General features: G+C 38.5%; 1 protein-coding gene across 6 annotated transcripts in view; it reads left to right on the top strand.

Moving 5' to 3' along the window:
• The window catches only part of DPY19L3 (dpy-19 like C-mannosyltransferase 3), a 74,646-nt gene that overhangs the window by 6,870 nt on the left and 46,551 nt on the right, over positions 1-21,225 (top strand). For 5 of the 6 annotated variants that reach the window (XM_081216909.1, XM_081216907.1, XM_081216910.1 and 2 more), the window contains one exon: positions 19,719-19,809. In XM_081216909.1, coding sequence (XP_081073035.1) covers positions 19,719-19,809 — 91 coding nt within the window. Of the gene's footprint in view, positions 1-19,718; positions 19,810-21,225 lie in introns of those variants that run through there. The other variant, XM_081216912.1, reaches the window with a different exon arrangement.

Genomic DNA, 21,225 nt, shown 5'->3' on the forward strand with positions numbered 1-21,225 from the left:
AGCTTATACGTGGCCCTACTAGCACCCTTAAATAGATATACCCTTATATAGATATCAAGAAACCTGAAGAAAAGGCCAGGTCATGTAGGGCTTTGTAGACTGGGCAGGAGTTGGAAGGATGTACTGATTCATCGTTTGTGTGGAGTGCAGTTGAGGAGGAAGAATTATCAGTAATGACCTTCTTTCTCCCGTTAGCAGAAGGATAGATGGGTAGATCTTCATTTGCTATGATCGTGAACCCTGTGGGAGGTGCAGATCTGAAGGGTACAGTGACTTCCGACCAACTACCCGGAGTTAAGCCACACTTTATAGGTTGAGGGCACAGTCCTCCCCAAAACTGACCCTTACTTCAGAAGCCAGTCACAACTTTGGGGGACCCCAGGCTCCTCTCACTTCTGACCAACTGGCTATCCATTCACTAAAATGACACAGAACTCAGGAAAGCTCTGTACTTATAATTACAATTTTATTATAGAAATAGGATACAAATCAGAACCAGCCAAAGGGAGAGGCACAGTGGGCAAAGTCTGGGAGAGTCCCAGACTCCAGGTTTCCATTGTCCTCTTCCTATAGAGTCAGGATGCATTACCCTCCTGGCACATCAGTGTGTGACAATGTGTAGAGTATTGCCAGCCAGGGAAGCTTACCTGAGCTCTGGTGTTGAGAGTTTTTACTGGGGTTTCGTTATGTATGCATGATTAATTAAATCATGGGCCACAAGGTTGAACTCAATCTCCAGCTGCTCTCCACTTGCCAGAGGTCAGGATGATACCTGTTGGCTCAGAGCGCCAACCCTGTAAGCATACGGTTGGTCTTTCTGGCTTGGCCAGCTTCCATCCTGAGTCATCTCCTTAGCAAAAACCATCTAGGGGCCCACCCTGAGTCACCTTTTAGCACAAGCTGTCAGATGTGGGCCAAGGAGCCCACCATGAATAACAAAGATACTCTTGTCACAGGGAAATTCAAGGGTTTATTGGCTACCTCTCAGGAACTGGAGACAAAGGCCAACCACATTCTTTTTTATGCAGGAGGCAGCAAGGCAAGAAATGATGAGTTCATGTTTGGATATATTGTGAGTCACTTTCAAAACAATCCAAGTAAAGATGTGGAGTAAGGGGAGCTGGATTTATGGATCTGAAGGCAGGAGTTCAATGTGTGTTGGAAATGGACCTTTTCATGTTACCAGCTTGTAGCTGTGTGGGCAGGATTGTTTGAGGAGTATGTAGCGTGAGAAGAAAGAGACCGGAGGCCAGATTCTGTCTCTGCCTCAGACACAGGCTGGGAGAAGCTGTGAGACAGGGGCACCCTCTCACAGGCCTCCCCACACCACCCCCACCCCTTACACTTAAAGTTGAGCTCAGAGTTTTGGTGCGTTTTTCCCTCTCTATTCGAGCTCTCTTGTTTTTTTTTCACCCCTGTGTCACAAGAGGAATCCTCAGATGTTGTAATCATTTCTCAAACCAGATGATAGGCTGGCTTATTTTTCATCTTAGAATTATCTAGACCCAGTGGTCTCCAACAGAACTCTCTGTACTGAAGGAAATGATCTAAATCTACACTGTCCAGTACAGTAGCTGCCAGCCAGATGTAGTGATTGAACACTGGAAATGTGGCTAATGCATCAGAGGAACTAAATTTTAAATTTTACTTAAATTGAACTTTAATTTTAAAGTGCTTATACATTTTCTGTGAATAAACCAGTGAAATCAGCCATTACTGATCAACGGTATTACTTAGCCAAAGGGAAAGCTCATTTTCAGAGTTTACACACCTTCCTAAATTTACTCCTTTACATCATTTTCATCTTGGGGGATGATGGGAATATTTGAGAAGTGTAAATCTATTTCCCTTTTTTATTTGAGTTATAACTTATCAAAATTGCCAGGCTAGGTTTTTATGTAAATACTTTGATCTTTTGAATACTTTGAATTAGTTGTAATTATTCAGAGAGTAAAAATATTGCTAATAAAATAGACTAATCATACATTCAGTTTATGCATTCAAAGTAGTTTTTTTAAATGTTCATAGCAGTGTTAGTATTTCATATGTGGGAACCCTGGGACAGAGAAACTTGGAGCTGAAAAGAAGAAGATGTTGGTTTAAATGGTCACAGAAAATGTGTATGTAGTATCCTTTCCTAGCATATTTTTTAAATTAAAAAGTTAGTTTCCGGTTGTCTTAACCATTGTGTTATATTGCCCTTGCTGCGAAATTTAAAGTATAAGAGATTTTTTAAAATAGCCTTGACTGAATGTCTGCTATGTCCTTGGCACTGTTATAGGTGCATTTTACATTTATTTTATTTAATCTGGCTGTTTCCAAAGCCCAAACATTTTAACTTTAACTTGTCCTTTAAATGCAACCTGCTTTTTTTTTTTTTTTTTTTTTTTTGCTGCTCTTTATTATAAACAAAACAAACTAAAGGGTTTAAAACCCATACTCTTACTTGCTGTGCTCCCCTTACAGTGCCTGGCACATCATCAGTGCTGAGTAGACAGTGGTCTGTTGGAGTAGAGTTAACCTCCAGGGGTGAGGCAGTGGTATAGGCAGGGGAGGCAGGGAGACACCTGGCTGCTGTAAAGAACCTGGGTTGGAATTGGAGCAAAAGGATGCAACTTTGGAGCTTGCCTCCAGGGATAGGACATAGTTAGTACTGGCAGGTGGGGAGCCAGTCACTGCATTTTTAATGATTTGTGTTTCGTAGGTGCTGGAGTAAATCTCTGTATGGTCTCAATTGTTTTTCTTTTTGGAACATTGTGTTTTTTATTGCACACACTATACTGTGACAACAACAAAACCTTTTTTTAATGAAAAACATTACTTAGTATTCATTACCCTTAACAAAAAACAATTTTCATTTTTCCCTTCCATTCTTCATCCTGTACGTGTATATACTTTACTTATTTATGATCCCAATATAGATAGTTTTTACAATCATCGTATGCTTTTTCCATATACAATTATATATTTTCACAAACACAATTATTATATAAATGAAAGGCTATATACTTTAATATTTTTGACATTTTTATACCCTTGGTCATTTCACTATTTCCATGCTCCCAACTTGGGGTAGATTGTTTCTAATTGTGTGGTTAGACCCCTAAAATTGCTTACTTAACTTCTCATTTTAAAGCGGCAGGATAAAGATGTCAGTTCCTTCTTTTTTTAGAATTACGTCAGAGCAATGAAAGAAAATGAAAAACAGTCAGATTCCTTCTTTGATGAAACTAAGAGAGGTCTGTAATCTGGAACCACAATATATGAGGAAGGGCTGCCAAATCCAGTGAAACTCCAAGGAGTGTAGAAAGCTGCTGAGAGAGAACTCTCAAAGCTGCAGATTTTAGATAAAGCTGCCGAAGTTTAGTCCTCCAAAGTCACTGGCATATCCTGAGGGATAAACCAGTGGTCCCCTGTGTGAGACCATGGGACTAGATGTGAGGAGTAATGACAGAAGCTTTCCTGTATACACTTTGGTGTGAAAGAGAAACAAGGTAGACAGGCTGAAAGGAGTAATCACAGAGACAAACCATTTTTGTAAAAGTAGAGTTTAAGCAGACCAGGATAAAGAGAGAAAACTTGCATTTTCAACAGCCCTGAAGCTGCTGATCTCTGAAGACTAAAATGAGGAAAAGACTAAAGAGCTCACTCTTGTAATCCACTCTGTATCAGCAGAAAAATTCTTGCTGGCCTGAGTTATGTCCCAGCCCTCTCCCTTACATGTAGCTGATTTGGTAAGAACTTGCCACATTTAGAAATGACTAGTAATCAGAAAGGAACTAGCACAGGATCTGTACAATAATACGGCAAGAAAAAGGGAAGAGAAAAAACAAGAACAAACAATACATGAAGAACCAGAAAACTTTTACAGCAGAGACGTGAAGATTGTGGCCAAACATGTCACATTAAAAAACAAACATAATAAAGCATTTGCCACTGTAGAAGGTGAATTCAAAGCAGGAATGTAAGAATGTATATACCATCTTCAAAGAGATTTGTAGGAAGATAAAAGGAAATGAAACATGAGCTGGCAGAACTTAGTCAAGAAATAGAATATGTAAAGATATAACCATAATAGAAATCATGACTATGTAGGAAGCAACACACAGGAGACCAGAATCTGCAAAAAGCACAGAAGAGAAAAGTTGGACAGGACTGATGAAAGTAAACAAAATGAAATAGAATTAGTAAAGTTAAAATATTAGAAGTGACAGCTAAGGAAGACAACAGAAAGATTGCATAATTTGTGTCCCAAAGGGAACAAAACCCTGAAACGGGGAAAAATGTTTAAATCTGTAATTCAAGAAAACTTTCCAAAAATAAAGGAAAACTTGAATCTACAAACTGAACGGACACGATGGGTCCCAGGAATATTTGGCCTAGAAAAATCATTAGCAGGATATAGCTACGAAATTGCTGTACCTAAATAGTAAGAAACCTTTGGACATCCAGACAAAAGATCAAGTTACCTATATGAGGAAACAAAGGTCAATCTGGCTTCCAAGTTTTCCAAGTAACATATAGTTACTCAAAGACCTTGAATGATGTCTACAAAGGACTCAAGTAAAAGAAAGTGATTTATGTATTTTAACCCAGTTATTCCATCATATATAAAGCACCATTCAAATGTTTTTGACTCTGAGAAATATGTATTTTTAAGAACACCTGGAGAAATTGGTAGAGGAAAAACTTTACCCGGTCAAGAGATAAAAGGCAGGGCTTCCCTGGTGGCGCAGTGGTTGAGAGTCCACCTGCCGATGCAGGGGACACGGGTTCCTGCCCCGGTCCGGGAGGATCCCACATGCCGCGGAGCGGCTGGGCCCGTGAGCCATGGCTGCTGAGCCTGCGCATCCGGAGCCTCTGCTCCGCAACGGGAGAGGCCACAGCAGTGAGAGGCCCGCGTATCACAAAAAAAATAAAAATAAAAAGCAAAACAATGTTAGAAAGATTGTCAAATTTATTTAACTGTAGGAATAAGATTAAGTAGTTACAGAACAAAATCTATATGATATGAATAGTGTAATAATATAATGTTATTATGTAATAGTAATACAATAGCAGTGTAATAATTACATAACACAAGTTAGAAGAGGAAGGGAAAGAAAAGGCAAAAGATGGTGGAAAGGGCTTCCCTGGTGGCGCAGTGGTTGAGAGTCCACCTGCTGATGCAGGGGACACGGGTTTGTGCCCCAGTCTGGGTGGATCCCACATGCCGCGGAGCGGCTAGGCCTGTGAGCCATGGCCGCTGAGTCTGCGCGTCCAGAGCCTGTGCTCCGCAACGGGAGATGCTACAGCAGTGAGAGGCCTGCGTACCGCAAAAAAAAAAAAAAAAAAAAAAAAAGGTGGTGGAAGTCTCCTGATGTATCTTTTATAGCTAAAAGTCAAAAAGTTACAACTAAAAGTGATGTCAAGAAACAGACACACAGTATATATAAAGAAAATTCCAAGAAAAATAATATCAAGTAAAATTGGGCAGGGGAGAAGTATAAATTTCATAAGATTGTCATAACTTGTTGTAGGAAGTCAGTAGATACTAGCCATAGAAACAGAGAATTAAGTTATCCTCTGAGGTTATAAAGAAAGGTAACCCCTAGAACAAAAGCATCAACCTTCCAAATTAAAGACATGTACACACACACACACATATTGAAACAGGCTGACACAGATCATGTAGTGAAGGATTTGTTCTAAAGAGCAGTAAAAAGCATGATACAATATGTATTAACACAAGTATGTCTAATTATTTTTGATTAAATAAGTATCAATGGGTTTTACTCACCTAATAAAAACTCTGGATCACAAAGCAAAATCCAAATCACATCATATATGCATAAGATCCTCCCAGAACAGTAAGGATCCTCCTTAGACAGATTAGGCCACAGGTATGGATAAGGACTTAATAAATGCAGAAAGGTGAAAGAAAGTATCAGACAGAAAGTATTAAATGAGGCAAAGAAGGGCAATATTTCAGTGATAAAAATACAAACCACAAGTTTGACTATCCATGCATCAGATAATCGCAGTATTTACAAAGCAGAAACCACAGGAAATGTAAGAAGAGTATAGAAATACATTAGTATTGAGGAGTTTTAATTCTTTGCCAGTTCATATAAAAGCAAGTGGACAAAAATAAGTAAGGATATAGAAGACCTAGTGAAAATATTGAATATGATAGATCTAATCTGTAAATATCTAAAGAGAGAATATACATTCATCTCCAGTATCCACAGAACATTCACTAAAACATTGATAAATTAGGCCATAAGGAAAAATCTCAGATCCAAAAATACAGAAATTATATGAACAATATTCTCTAATCACAGTGTGATAGTGCATAGTCTTGGCTTGTTCCTGACTTTGGGCATAAAGGTCACAGTATCCTCTTTTGTTAATTTATTCATTCACTTAAATAAAAATTGCAGATAACTAATTAAAAAGAAAACTTGCTTACTATCTGGAAATTTTTAAATATTTAAAAAGTAACTTTTGGGCCACAGGTAATTAAAACTGAATTTATAGAAATTATAAATGAAATCTAGAAAATGATGAAAACCATATTTCAGGATTATGGAATATACCTAAAAGAGTACTCAGAAGAAAATTTGTAGCTGTAAATACTATATTATGAAATAATTAATATATTGTGAAATAAATGAATTATTCCACTTATGAAATCTCACAAGAGAAGGAGCGATAAAGGTAAAAGAAATTGATCGCCTAGAAAGTAGGAAAACAGTTCATAAATCAGTGGTTATTTGGGGGGGTGAAAACTAAAGAAACGAAAGAAAGATAAAGATGGGGTAGGAAACGAAAATATCCAAAATAAGAAATAACACAGAAATAATTACGGAGATGGAACTTCCCTGGCGGTCCATTGGTTAAGACTCCGTGCTTCCACTGCAGGGGGCACAGGTTCAGTCCCTGGTAGGGAAACTAAGATCCCCCATGCCGTGCAGCACCGCCAAAAAAAAGAAGAAATAATTACAGAGATCATGAAATATGGTAACAGAAATAACCATAGAGACCATGAAATAAGAAAGAGCCACATGAGACTATTCTGTTTGATTTTATGCAAATTAGTTGAATAGATGAAATGGGTGATTTCCTAGAAGAATATATTTTTTTAATATTTATTTTATTCTTATTATTTTTTGGTTGTGCTGGGTCTTAGTGGTGGCACGCACGGGATCTTCGTCGCAGCATGCAGGATCTTTAGTTGTGGCGTGCGGACTTCTTAGTTGCAGCATGCGAACTCTTAGTTGTGTCATGCATGCGGGATCTAGTTCCCTGACCAGAGATCAAACCCGGGCCCCCTGCATTGGGAGTGCAGAGTCTTACCCACTGGACCACCAGGGAAGTCCCTAGAAGAACATTAATTAACAAAATGGCCCCAGTAAACACAGTTATTTCTGTAGATGTGATAGAGAACATTTGAAAAATATTGTACGTGCCTATCCCCCAACCACAAAATACCAGACCCTGTTGATTTTATGGAGGAATTCTACCAAACTTTTAAAGAACCAAAATATTCCAATGCTATTTGAGCCATCCTAGAACACTAAAGAGGAAGAAAACTTCCAAATTATTGCTATAAAATAGGTATTACACACCAAAACTGAGGATCAGAATATAACTACAGTCAGTTCTTATTCCCACCAGTTATGTTCTATAAAGTCACTGAGAATAGTGAATTAGCGAATACTGAACCGTGACTCCTGGGGAAATATGTACATACGTATAGACACACTCATATCACACATAGGTTACAATCTTAAATCCTAAAAACTCCTGGTAGATTCTATTTTCTTTTTTTTCACAAAAGAGAAAGTGAGTTTCAGAAGTGTTAAGTGAGTTGCCTGAGGCCATCCACTAACTGGTGCCAGAGCTGGGATTCAAACCTTCTGTGACTGGCCCCAGAGCTGGGGCTTCTCGTGCTGTGCCGCACTGCCCCTTACTGTCTTTATCCTCTGATCATCTCTGTATGAGAGCTGGAGCAAGAGGCAGACCACAGCTAGGAACTATGCACGTCAGGCAACTCACATGTCTACAAATGACTGCAAAATACAGCAAGTATTGATTTTTGTCATTTTTGTTGTTACAAATAAATTTTAGCTAGTAGGCAAATTTGCAAATAGGAAATCCATGAATAATGAGGATCAACTGCATATAATCCAGATAATATTAAAAAAACAAAACTCAGAGACTAATCCCACTATATATATTGGACCCAAAATCCTAATTAATGCTAGTAAAGAGAGTCCAGTAGCACATTAAAGCATGCCACACCATGAAAAAGTCATTTTTTCTGCCAGGAATGCAAAGGAGATTGTTGGGAAATATATACTTTTTTTTTTTTTGGCCATATTAGTACCTCAAGAGATGTAAAACAAGGTATTTGAAAAAAATTCAACATCAGTTCTTTGTAACATACATAACTTAAAATAGGAACAGACTAGGTGAGCCCATCACATCAGTAGAATACACAAATAAAAACCATGTGATTATCTCAAAAAACACAGGAAAAGCATTTAACAAAGTTTGACAACTTTTTTTTTATGATAAAAATGCTCAACTATCTAGAAATAGAAGAGAACTTTAGCCTCATAAAGGGCATTTGTCAAAAACCCACAGTTAAGAGCATACTTAATGATGAAAGACTGAGAGCTTTCTCCCTAAGATCAGGAACAAGACAAGGATTTCTGCTGTAGCCACTTGTATTCAACATTGTACTAGACAGTCTGTCAGGGAAATAATGGCAAGGAAATGAAATGAAAGGCATGAAGTAAAACTGTCTCTATTTGTAGATGACACGTATATAGAATCCACTAAAAAAACTATTAGAACTAATAAATGAGTTTATCAGGGTGGCAGGATACAAGATCAATATGCAGAAATTAATTGTATTCCTATACAGTAGCAATGAGCAATCCAAAAATGAAATTAAGAAAACAATTCCAGGGCTTCCCTGGTGGCGCAGTGGTTAAGAATCCGCCTGCCAATGCAGGGGACATGGGTTTGAGCCCTGGTCCGGGAAGATCCCACATGCTGCGGAGCAACTAAGCCCACGTGCCACAACTATTGAAGCCCACACGCCTAGAGCCTGTGCTCCGCAACAAGAGAAGCCACTGCAATGAGGAGCCTACACACCGCAACAAAGAGTAGCCCCTGCTCACCACAACTAGAGAAAGCCCGTGCGTGGCAACGAAGACCCAGCACAGCCAAAAATAAATTTATTTTTTAAAAAAAGCAATTCCACTTACACATCAACAAAAAGTAAAATACTTAGGAATAAGCTTAACCAAAAAGTATAAAACTTAAACCATGTCCATGCATTGAAGACAATATTAAGATGGCAATACTCCCCAAGTTCAACATGATCCCTCTCAGAATCCCAGGTGGATTTTTTGCAGAAATTGACAAACTGATCCTAAAATTTATGTGGAATAAGAAACCCAGAATAGCCAAAACAGAAGTTGGGAGACTCACACTTCCTGATTTCAAAACCTGCAATATCAAGGCTACAATAATCAAGAGAGTGTAGTGCTGGCTTAAGAATGGACATAGAGATCAATGGAATTGAGAGTCCAGAAATATATACCTTACGTTTATGGTCAATTGATTTTCAACAGAGGTACCAAGACAATTAAATGGAGAAAGAATAGTCTTTTTAACAAATGGTCTGGAGACAACTGGGTATTTACATGCAAAAGAATGAATTTGCAAAAGAATGAATTTGGGCCCTTTTCTCATACTACATGCAAAAATTAACACAAAATGGATCATAGACCCAAATGTAAGGGCTAAAACTATGAAAATTTTAGAAGAAAACATGAATAAATTTTCATGGCCTTGGGTTGGCCAGGCTTTCTTAAATACAACACCAAAAGCACAAGTGACTAAAGGAAAAATAGTTAAATGGGACTTCATCAAAGTTAGAAACTTTTGTGCTCCAAAGTACACCATCAAGAAAGTGAAAAGACAACACTCAGAGTGGGAGAAAATATTTACAAATCATGTCTGGTAAGGGATTTGTATCTAGAAAATATAAATAACTATTACAACTGAATGATGAAAAGACAACCTAATTTTTAAAATGAGCAAAAGACTTAATAGACATTTCTCCAAAGATGATTTACATATGGCCAACAAGCACATGAAAAGATGCTCAGCCCCATTAACTACCAGAGAAATTAAAGTCAAAACCACAGTGAGATAACACTTCACACCTACTAGCAGGGTTATTATAAAAAGACATAATAACAACTGTTGACAAGGATGTGGAGCAGTTGGAACCCATCTACGCTGCTGGTGGGAATGTAAGGTGATGCAACCACTTTGGAAAAAGTCCAGCAGGTCCTCAATCAGACACAGTTATCACATGATCTTAGCAATTCTACTCCTAAGGGTACACCCAAGAAAAATGAAAACATATCCACAAAAAATTATAAACAAATGTACATAACAGCATCTTTCATAATAGCCAAAAAGAGGAAACAACTCTAATGTCATCAGTGGATGAATGGGTAAAGAAAAGGTGGTATATCCATACGATGGAATATTATTCAGCAGTTTTGAAATGAATTACTGATACATGCTACAGCATAGACGAACCTGGAAAACATGCTAATTGAAAGAAGCCAGGCACAAAGGACACATGTTCAGTGATTCCAGGAGAGGCCAATATAAAGAGACAGAAAGTAGATTGGTGATTGCTTAGGGTTACAGGGCGTGTGGAATTTGCAGGGTGACAGCCCAGGAGTGTGGGTAATGAAAATGTTCCAAAATTGATTGTACTGATGGATTCATAACTCTTTGAATATAGTAAAAGCCACTGACTTGTACACTTTAAAAGGGTAAATTGTATGGTATGTGAATACTTTTGTTTAAATATAGCATACATACATCTAAGACCAAACGTTAAGACCTTACCGATTAGGGAAACACTAGAACAATGGTATTCAAAAGAAATTTCTGTTGGCTGAAGAGTTATTTATCTGTGCTGTGGTAATACTATAGCCATTATCCAAATATGCTCAGGAACTGAGAAAATGAACTTTTAATTGTTTTTTTAAATAAATTGATGTATGTATGTATTTATTTGCTGTGTTGGGTCTTCGTTGCTGTGTGCGGGCTTTCTCTAGTTGCGTCAAGTGGGGGCTACTCTTTGTTGTGGTGTGAGAGCTTCTCATTGCGGTGGCTTCTGTTGTTGCGGAGCATGGGCTCTAGGTGTGCGGGCTTCAGTAGTTGTGGCATTTGGGCTCCACAAGAGCCCGGGACCAGATGGCTTCACCGGCAAATTCTACCAAACGTTTAGAGAAGAGCTAACACTGAGCCCTCTCAAACTCTTCTAAAAAATTTCAGAGGGAGGAACACTCCCAAATTCATTCTACGAAGCCACCATCACCCTGACACCAAACCCAGAAAAAGATATCACAAAAAAAGAAAATTATAGACCAATATCACTGATAAACATAGATGCAAAAATCCTGAACAAAATACTTGCAAACAGAATCCAACAACATATAAAAAGGATCATACACCATGACCAAGTGGGATTTATCCCAGGGATGCAAGGATTCTTCAATATATGCAAATTAATCAATATGATACACCATATTAACAAATAAAGGAATAAAAACCATAGGATCATCTCAATAGATGCAGAAAAAGCTTTTGAGAAAATTCAACACCAATTTATAATAAAAAAAAAACTCTCTAGGAAATGGGCATAGAGGGAACCTACCTCAGCATAATAAAGGCCATATGTGACAAACCCACAACAAACATCATACTCAATGGTCAAGAACTGAAAGCATTTCCATCAAGATCAGGAATGAGACAAGGATGTCCACTCTCGCCACTATTATTCAATGTAGTTTTGGAAGTCCTAGCCACGGCAATCAGAGAAGAAAAAGAAATAAAAGGAATACAAATTGGAAAAGAAGAAGTAAAACTGTCACTGTTTACAGATGACATGATACTATACATAGAAAATCCTAAAGATGCCACCAGAAAACTACTAGAACTAATCAGTGAATTTGGTAAGGTTGCAGGATACAAAATTAAGGCACAGAAATCTCTGGCATTCCTATACACTAACAACGAAAAATCAGAAAGAGAAATTAAGGGAAACAATCCCATTTACCATCGCAACAAAAAGAATAGGAATAAACCTACCTAAGGAGGCAAAAGACTTGTACTCAAAAAACTATAAAACACTGATGAATGAAATCAAAGATGACATAAACAGATGGAGAAATATACCATGTTCTTGGATTGGAAGAATCAATATTGTGAAAATGACTATACTACCCAAAGCAATCTACAGATTCAGTGCAATCCCTATCAAACTACCAACGGTATTCTTCACAGAATTAGAACAAAAAATTTTACAATTCATATGGAAACACAAAAGATCACAAATACCAAAGCAGTCTTGAAAAAGAGAAATGGAGCTGGAGGAGTCAGTCTCCCCGGCTTCGTACAATACTACAAAGCTGCAGTAATCAAGACAGTATGGTACTGGCACAGAGACAGAAATATAGATCAATGGTACAGGATAGAAAGCCCAGAGATAGACCCACACACGTACGGTCACCTAATTTACGCCAAAGGAGACAAGAGCATACAATGGAGAAAAGACAGCCTCTTCAATAAGTGGGGCTGGGAAAACTGGACAGCTACATGTAAAAGAATGAAATTAGAACACTATCTAACACCGTACACAAAAATTAACTCCAAATGGATTAAAGACCTAAATGTAAGACCAGAACTATAAAACTCTTAGAGGAAAACATAGGAAAAACACTCTTTGACATAAACCACAGCAAGATCTTTTTTGACCCACCTCCTAGAGTGATGAAAAGAAAAACAAAAATAAATAAATGGGATCTAAATAAACTTAAAAGCTATCGCACAACAAAGGAAACCATAAACAAGACGAAAAGACCACTCTCAGAATGGGAGAAAATGTTTGCAAGTGAAATGACGGACAAAGGGTTAATCTCCAAAATATACAAACAGCTCATGGTGCTCAACATCAACAACAAAAAAACCAAAAAACAATCCAATTTAAAAATGGGCAGAAGGGCTTTCCTGGTGGTGCAGTGGTTGAGAGTCCGCCTGCCGATGCAGGGGATGCAGGTTCGTGCCCCGGTCCGGGAAGATCCCACATGCCGCGGAGCAGCTGGGCCTGTGAGCCATGGCCCCTGAGCCTGCGTGTCCGGAGCCTGTGCTCTGCAATGGGAGAGGCCACAACAGTGAGAGGCCCGCGTACCGCCAAAAAAAAAAAAAAAATGGGCAGAAGACCTAAATAGACATTTCTCCAAAGAAGACAGATGGCCAAGAGGTACATGAAAAGCTGCTCAACATCATTAATTATTAGAGAAATGCCAGTCAAAACTACAATGAGGTATCACCTCACACCAGTCAGAATGCCCATCATCAAAAAATCTACAAACAGTAAATGCTGGAAAGGGTGTGGTGAAAAGGGAACCCTCCTGCACTGTTGGTGGGAATGTAAATTGGTACAGCCACTATGGAGAACAGTATGGAGGTTCCTTAGAAAACTAAAAATAGAGCTACCATATGACCCAGCAATCCCACTACTGGCTTATACCCTGAGAAAACCGTAATTCAAAAAGAGTCCTGTACCACAATGTTCATTGCAGCTCTATTTACAATAACCAGGACATGGAAGCAACCTAAATGTCCATCAACAGATGAATGTATAAAGAAGATATAGCACATATATACAATGTAATATTACTCAGCCATAAAAAGAAACGAAATTGAGTTATTTGTAGTGAGGTGGATGTACCTAGAGTCTGTCATACAGAGTGAAGTAAGTCAGAGAAAAACAAATACCGTATACTAACGCATATACATGGAATCTAAAAAAAAAAATGGTACTGATAAACCTACTGGCAGGGCAGGAATAAAGATGTAGACATAGAGAATGGACTTGAGGACACGGGGAGGGAGGGGGAAGCTGGGGTGAGGTGTGAGTAGCAGCAACATACATATACTACCAAATGTAAATAGATAGCTAGTGGGAAGCTGCTGCATAGCACAGGGAGATCAGCTCAGTGCTTTGTGACAACCTAGAGGGGTGGGATAGGGAGGGTGCGAGGGAAGCTCAAGAGGGAGGGGATATGGGGATATATGTATGCATATGGCTGATTCAGTTTGTTGTACAACAGAAACGAACACAGTATTGTGAAGCAATTATATTCCAATAAAGATCTATTTAAAAAAAACTTTCTGTTTGCTGAAAAGTTCTTTATCTTTGCTGTGGTAATACTATAGCCATTATCCAAATATGCTCAGGAACTGAGGAACTGAATTTTTATTTTTTTTTTAATATACATTTATTTATTTATTTTTTGGCTGCGTTGGGTCTTCGTTGACTGCATGCAGGCTTTCTCTAGTTGTGGCAAGTGGGGGCTACTCTTTGTTGCGTTGCGCAGGCTTCTCATGGTGGTGGCTTCTCTTGTTGCAGACCACAGGCTCTAGGCACGCAGGTTTTAGTAGTTGTGGCACATGGGCTCAGTAGTTGTGGCTCGTGGGCTCTAGATTGCAGGCTCAGTAGTTGTGGCGCACAGGCTTAGTTGCTCCGCAGCATGTGGGATCATCCCAGACCAGGGCTTGAATCCATGTCCCCTGCATTGGCAGGTGGATTCTTAACCACTGTGCCACCAGGGAAGCCCCTGAATTTTTAATTGTAATTAAATTAAGTAGGCACATGTGGCCCACATTAAATCCTTCAGGAAATCCCAATCAGTTTTCTTTTGACAGTATCTAGAATCCGATCACCTCTCACAACCTCCGCCTTTGTCTCTACCAGGATTACTTCAGCAGCCCCCTTCCTGGTTTCCCGGCTTTGCCCTTGCCCCATAGAATCTATTCTGAACACAGCAGCCAGTGCGATTCTTTTAAATGTATAGCAGTGTATGTCTCTGCTCACAACCCTTCACATTCAAACTCAACATGTCTAAAACCAAACTCCTGACCTCTCCACCTCCTACACACACACCTTCTAGCTCAGAGTATGAGCCCAGAGTCCTTGTGTCTCCCAGACTCAGTGGTCCAGCCCCTAACCCCACATTACATCTCAGATTCTACTTCTGCCCCGACAGCCCCCCGACCTTATTCCTGCCCCTTCCTTGTTCCCTCCACTCCAGCCACACTGTCTTCCTCGCTGATCTCCAGGGTGCACGTGGACTGTTTTGTCTCACTGATGGGCTCTCCCCTCAGACATCCACATGGCTCACTACCTCACCTCTTCCGGTCTCTGGTCAGTGTCACTTCATCAGTGAGGCCTTCCCTGCCCACCTCCAGGATCATGGCACCACCCCCTTCCCTCCCTATACCACGTCTCTGCTTTCCTTTTTATATTTTACTTGTTTATTTGTTCCCTTCTCCTTCTGCTCTAGATTACAAATTCCATGAAGGCAGAGATTTGTGTCTCTTTTCTTCCCTGCTGAATCTCCCAGCAAAAGAATGCTTGTCAATTGTTGGTGGTCAGTAGGTATTTGTTGAATGAATAAATGAGTGGATGTATGGATGAATGAGTGAGTGAATGACAAAGATCGACTGGAGGAAGAAGATACCAATTAGAAGCACAGAATCCAGTGGGGAGGCTAGTTTAATAGGCAAAGAATTGTCATTCCTTGTAATTGATACCTGTCTTTCCTTGAGCAGTCATTTTCCTTTTTAACAAATGCATTGTTCTTTCTCATTGAAACTTAAACTCCTTGGGATCAAGGACTGAATTCTTATACCTTTTTGTTTCCTCAGCAAATAGACGTTCAGTTATAAAGAAATGTAATTCTCATTTGGCTAGAAGTACTCAAGTCACTCAGTTTTTTAAAGTCTTTTTTCCTTGTGCTAACTATTTTTCTTATTTATTTGATCTTATAGACTGTGCACATCTTCCCACTGAATACTCCTGCAAAGCAAGGAGTCTTTAGACCAAATAGGGTTAATCCGCACAGTGGTAACTGTGGTAGAACCACAGCTAATAATTGCTTCAGCCCAGCCCAGTGGAAATATTGTCACGTCAACAATAGTCTAACCGAGTCACAAACACTGCTTGGCAGCTGTCACATGTCATGGCTTTTAATCAACTCTAGGGCAAGAACCATTCCATTCTAACAGATGGACATGAATTTAACCAGACAATAAACTATGTGTGTGCCATAAATATGTTTGCTGAGGGCATGATTCCCTGTACAGAACTTTAAGAACGGCTGTCTTATCATGAGTTGCTGTTGCTTGGTGAGATGATTTGTTAACCTAATTCTGAAAGATTACATTTGTCTTTAATGTAATCTTTAATGTTAATGTTATCTTTTTTTTTTTTTTTTTTCTTTTTGCGGTATGCGGGCCTCTCACCGTTGTGGCCTCTCCCGTTGCGGAGCACAGGCTCCGGACGCGCAGGCCCAGCGGCCATGGCTCACGGGCCCAGCCGCTCCGCGGCATATGGGATCCTCCCAGACCGGGGCACGAACCCGTATCCCCTGCATCGGCAGGCGGACTCTCAACCACTGCGCCACCAGGGAGGCCCTAATGTTATCTTTAATGTGAATCTTTCAATGGCTTCCCCACTACCAGTTGCCTAGTTGTTTGGGGAAGGCAATTTTTATAAACAAAAGTTATTTACATGAGATTTTTTAAAACTAATGATATGGTTCCTTTGCAAATTTGGTGTCATTTGTCTAAAAGGGCTTATTACCTTTTGTGTGTTGCCAGGGCATGCAAATCATTAGCTGCATGCCCTGGCAACATTCATTAGTCATTTTCTTTTCTTCATGCTTATTTCCTTTTAGTACTTCTGTTAAATTACTATATTAACTACTACTTAAATGGCTTTAGCTGTACAGTTTCTTAAAAATACAATTATTTTGTCTTTCTGCTATTTCCTGTCGTCTTCAGAGACAATGTTTTTTATTCTCTCAACAGTGCTTCCCCTGTGGAACTTGTGCAATTTAAAATATGAAGTATTTGTTCGTTTTGTGTTCTTCAGAGGGTAACTTCTATTGATGTACCTTTTCATTGGCACTATCCACCAGGCAAAGTATAAATTGCTGTATAAAAACTGGAAAAGTGTTTGAGTAGAGCAGATGTTCTCTTAGCATGAAGCAGATGTAAAACTTGCAAGTGTCTGTCTAATAAAGTATAGCATTTGGTTCTATACAGCTGGTGCCAAGATTACCAAGTAATCATGTTGAAAGGCATTTTTACTAATCAGGATCCCCTCTGTTCTTTACACATTCTGGTTATGTTAAAAGAGAGAGAGATGGGCACAAAAGTGGCTTTCTACTTTTAGTACTTTGAGCAGTTTTTTTTTCTCTTTCTGCATCTTCATGAAGTCAGTCTCCTTTTAAAACCATGTCCGATAGGGAGCCCCCTACATGTGAATGACTGATTTAGTTCTCCAGTTTGGTTTGGGCATGAGTGTTTGATGTTAGAATATTCCATTGAAGGCAGCCACACTTTGAACACTTTAAGGCAGCTGGAGAGAAAGAAAGGAATGTAATATACTTAATGTGTTTTTTTTTTCTTATTTGCATGGACAAAAGCTAATATTTGCTTAGTTAATGTCAATTCATAGTTTCTATGGTTACCTGACCAAGGAGGAGGTTGAACATTCTGGAAACAATTAATACCAATTTAGTTTTATGTTATCAAAAGCAGTCGAGCAGTTTTTCCCAGAGATTAAAGGTGAATGGATTAATGTGACTGCCAAGAAGATAAAACGATACAGGTATGAAAGACACAACACAAATCAGTAGCAAATGTAAAAGCTAAAAGAGCTACATCATTTTCTGTTGTCCTTTTTGTAAAGCAAGTGTGCTAATGAAATTAAATTTCAAAACCTGATGAGCCTTTTCTTTTTCATGTTTGATTTCCCAAGGATAAATTTGTTTTCTGTGAAAGGAAGCTCATTATATAAGAAGGTTTGCTACCCTGTGCCTTCTGCTTTTTTAAAAAAGAGTTAATGATGAAACATAATTGTTTTAATATCAGTAAGTGGATGTTTATACTCTTTGATAGTTGAGTATTTCTTCAATGCTCTATTCGTGAATTAATTTATAATACTTTTTTAAAGGGTAGGAGAAGTATTTCTTTAAATATCTTTTTTTTAAATTTATTTATGTATTTTTGGCTGCGTCGGGTCTTAGTTGCTTCATTGGCCCACGGCATGTGGGATCTTAGTTCCCCCACCAGGGATCGAACCTGCATCCCCTGCATTGGAAGGCGGATTCTTAACCACTAGACCACCAGGGAAGTCCCTTTTTAAATATCTTAAGGGCAGAAGGAAGTACATTAAATAATTTCCAGATCTGAAGATAAATAGCATGACTGGTTCTTTTAATGAAATGTTTATTACTATTTGAAAAATAATTGGAGGTAGGGGAAAACAAAGATGTGCTAAAAGAAGTTTATCCACTAGAAAGTAAGATATTCAATGTTTATCATCCTCCACCAGTAAAGTTGGGTTTGTGGAATATGGATCCGCTATATAGGAAAAAACATAGATGATATTACATTTTAGACAGTGTGTTGCAGAACCTGGTTTTTTTTTTTTTTTTTTTTTTTTTTTTTGCGGTATGCGGGCCTCTCACTGTTGTGGCCTCTCCCGTTGTGGAGCACAGGCTCCGGACGCACAGGCTCAGCGGCCATGGCACATGGGCCTAGCCGCTCCGCGGCATGTGGGATCTTCCCGGACTGGGGCACGAACCCGTGTCCCCTGCATCGGCAGGCGGACTCTCAACCACTGCGCCACCAGGGAAGCCCCAGAACCTGGTTTTTTGAACACTGGGGTAAAAGAATCTATAATGACATAGGTTATAATTTTTTGTTCATTTATACTGTTATATATATATATGAAATATAGGATCTAAGAGTATTAATAGGATTATTCCAGAAAGTCTTCCCCATTCTTATTACCAGTTGCCTCCATATTTTATATTACTGATTTAAATCTTAAATTTCATAAAAGCACCTTACAACCAAATTGACTAATAGCTACTACTTTAAATTTTCAGTTCTTCTAAAATTGAATATTTATATAAAAGCAGTTTAATATTTCTTGCATCCATGTTTAATATTTCTTGTATCCTACATGAACATCTTTCCACCAAGGTTACACTTGTCAAAGTAAAATTAACATGTAAAAGGTCTGCCCCATTTTACTAAGAATACCTTGTATTCTTAGAATAAAAAGAAAATTATTAATCTTATATAATATTATATAATATTGTTAGCTTTTAGGCAGGTGTCTAATGCAGTTATAGTTCTTTTTATTTGAGGGACTTTTTTCTACTGTCCCTATTTTGTTTTTCACTAATATTACATAAGAATGGTGGTACTTTTTTAAGGTTTTAATTTGTATGAAATTAAAAACGTTAACTCTGAAACATTAACTTAAATGGAACTAGTTTTCTCCATTGTTAAAAATGGTTTGTTATAGGAAATTTTAAACATCCACAAAAATAGAATAGTAAAATAAACCCCTATAATATACACCCAGCTTCAATAATTATCAGCCTTTTATTGTTTTTATTTGCCAAGATTTCTTAAGACTATTGTCAGAGGTTTTTGTTTTTGTGTTTTTCTTTTAAGTTGTAGTTCTGTATCCTGTTTCTACAGTGACAATAGATATTTAAACAAAACTAGGTCATGTAAACCCAGTAGACCTAACTTTATTTCAGGAAGTGGAGCGAGAAATCTCATTCAGAACAGAATGTGGACTGTATTACTCCTACTACAAGCAGATGCTGCAGGCTCCAACCCTCATGCAAGGTAATCACAACTAAGTTTTATTTGGGGTCTACTGCATTCTTTTCAATATTTCTGCTAAAATATACTTTGGCACTAATGCATTCTAAATGCTTTATAGATCTTGTGTAGTTTTTCCTTGAACTTGTATAGTTTTTTTCTTTGTTAACATAATCAATCCATGAAAATGTTTTGCTTTGGAAGAAGTTATGTAATATTTTATGTAGTTCTCCTCTCCTTGCTTCTCAGCTCTCCTCCATCCCAAATTATCTGTTCACAATTTCTTGGTTTTGCTGTTAATTGTTTTCATGGTCATTTTGGAAAAGGTCTTTGTATGTGAAAGGAGTATTGTCTGAAAACAGGAGACGTTTTGGTGGTACAAATGACAATTACAGTTGTCTTTTTTGTCCCCAGTGCCCCCATTCATTCCTTTATTTTGCAGTTACCATTTTCCCACATTTTCTGTGTTTCTAAGTGGTTTAGAGTACATACTCTTTACCTTTACTCCATTTAATGGAACCCTCCAAAAGGGTCTCTCGTACTCAATATATGCTTTGTATGCTTAATATGGGTGCATATAACAGAGAATTGCCTTTTTCTAGGCTTTGTTTGGAATCAGATATATTTTTGGCAAGAATTCTTCATGGGCAACGTTTGTACTTCTAATTTTATCACGATAGGAGACTTGAAATTTTGGTTGCCTTTCTTTTAGTGCCATAAAAGTTAATCAGTTGATTCCTGTGTGGATAGTTGCATTCACACATAATAAGGTTAATTACTCACCAGCCTTGCACTTAATGGTTTTAGTAGCCATTGATGACTATTGCCTCTGTCCATTATTTCAATAGAGTTACAGAAGTGACTCTCATTCCTCCTGCATTTATTAGCTGGAACTCTGTTAGATAGAAAACCTTTTTCTCATCAGCTATTTGATTACCCCAAGCTACAGTTTATCAAAAAAGGCAGGATAAGTGTTGATTTTTCCCCCATACAGTTGATCCTCATTATTCATGGATTCTGTATTTGCAAATTCACCTACTCTCTGAAACTTATTTGTAACCCCAGAATCAGTAGTCCTGGTGCTTTCACAGTCATTCACGGGCATGTGCGCAGCAGTGAAAATTTTTAGTTGCTTGATACGTGTGTTCCCAGCTGAGGTCAAATAAGGTGATGCAGTGCTTTCGTGTTTCAGCTCTCAGACTACAGAGTCATTTTCACAGTCTGTTTAGCGCCATGGTTTTTTTTGCATTTTTGTGGTTTTCGTTGGTGATTTTCCTGTTTAAAGTGGCCCCCAAGCATAGTGCTGCAGTGCTGTCTAGTTTTCCTAAGTGCAAGAAGGCTATGGTGAAGGCATACAGAGAAAATAACGTGTGTTAGATAAGCGTTGTTCAGGTGTGAGAGTGCTATCGGCCATGAGTTAAGTGTTAATGAATCAACAAT

This window comes from Mesoplodon bidens (genome assembly GCF_964165515.1).
Source record: "Mesoplodon bidens genome assembly, chromosome: 18".
Taxonomy (NCBI): domain Eukaryota; kingdom Metazoa; phylum Chordata; class Mammalia; order Artiodactyla; family Ziphiidae; genus Mesoplodon; species Mesoplodon bidens.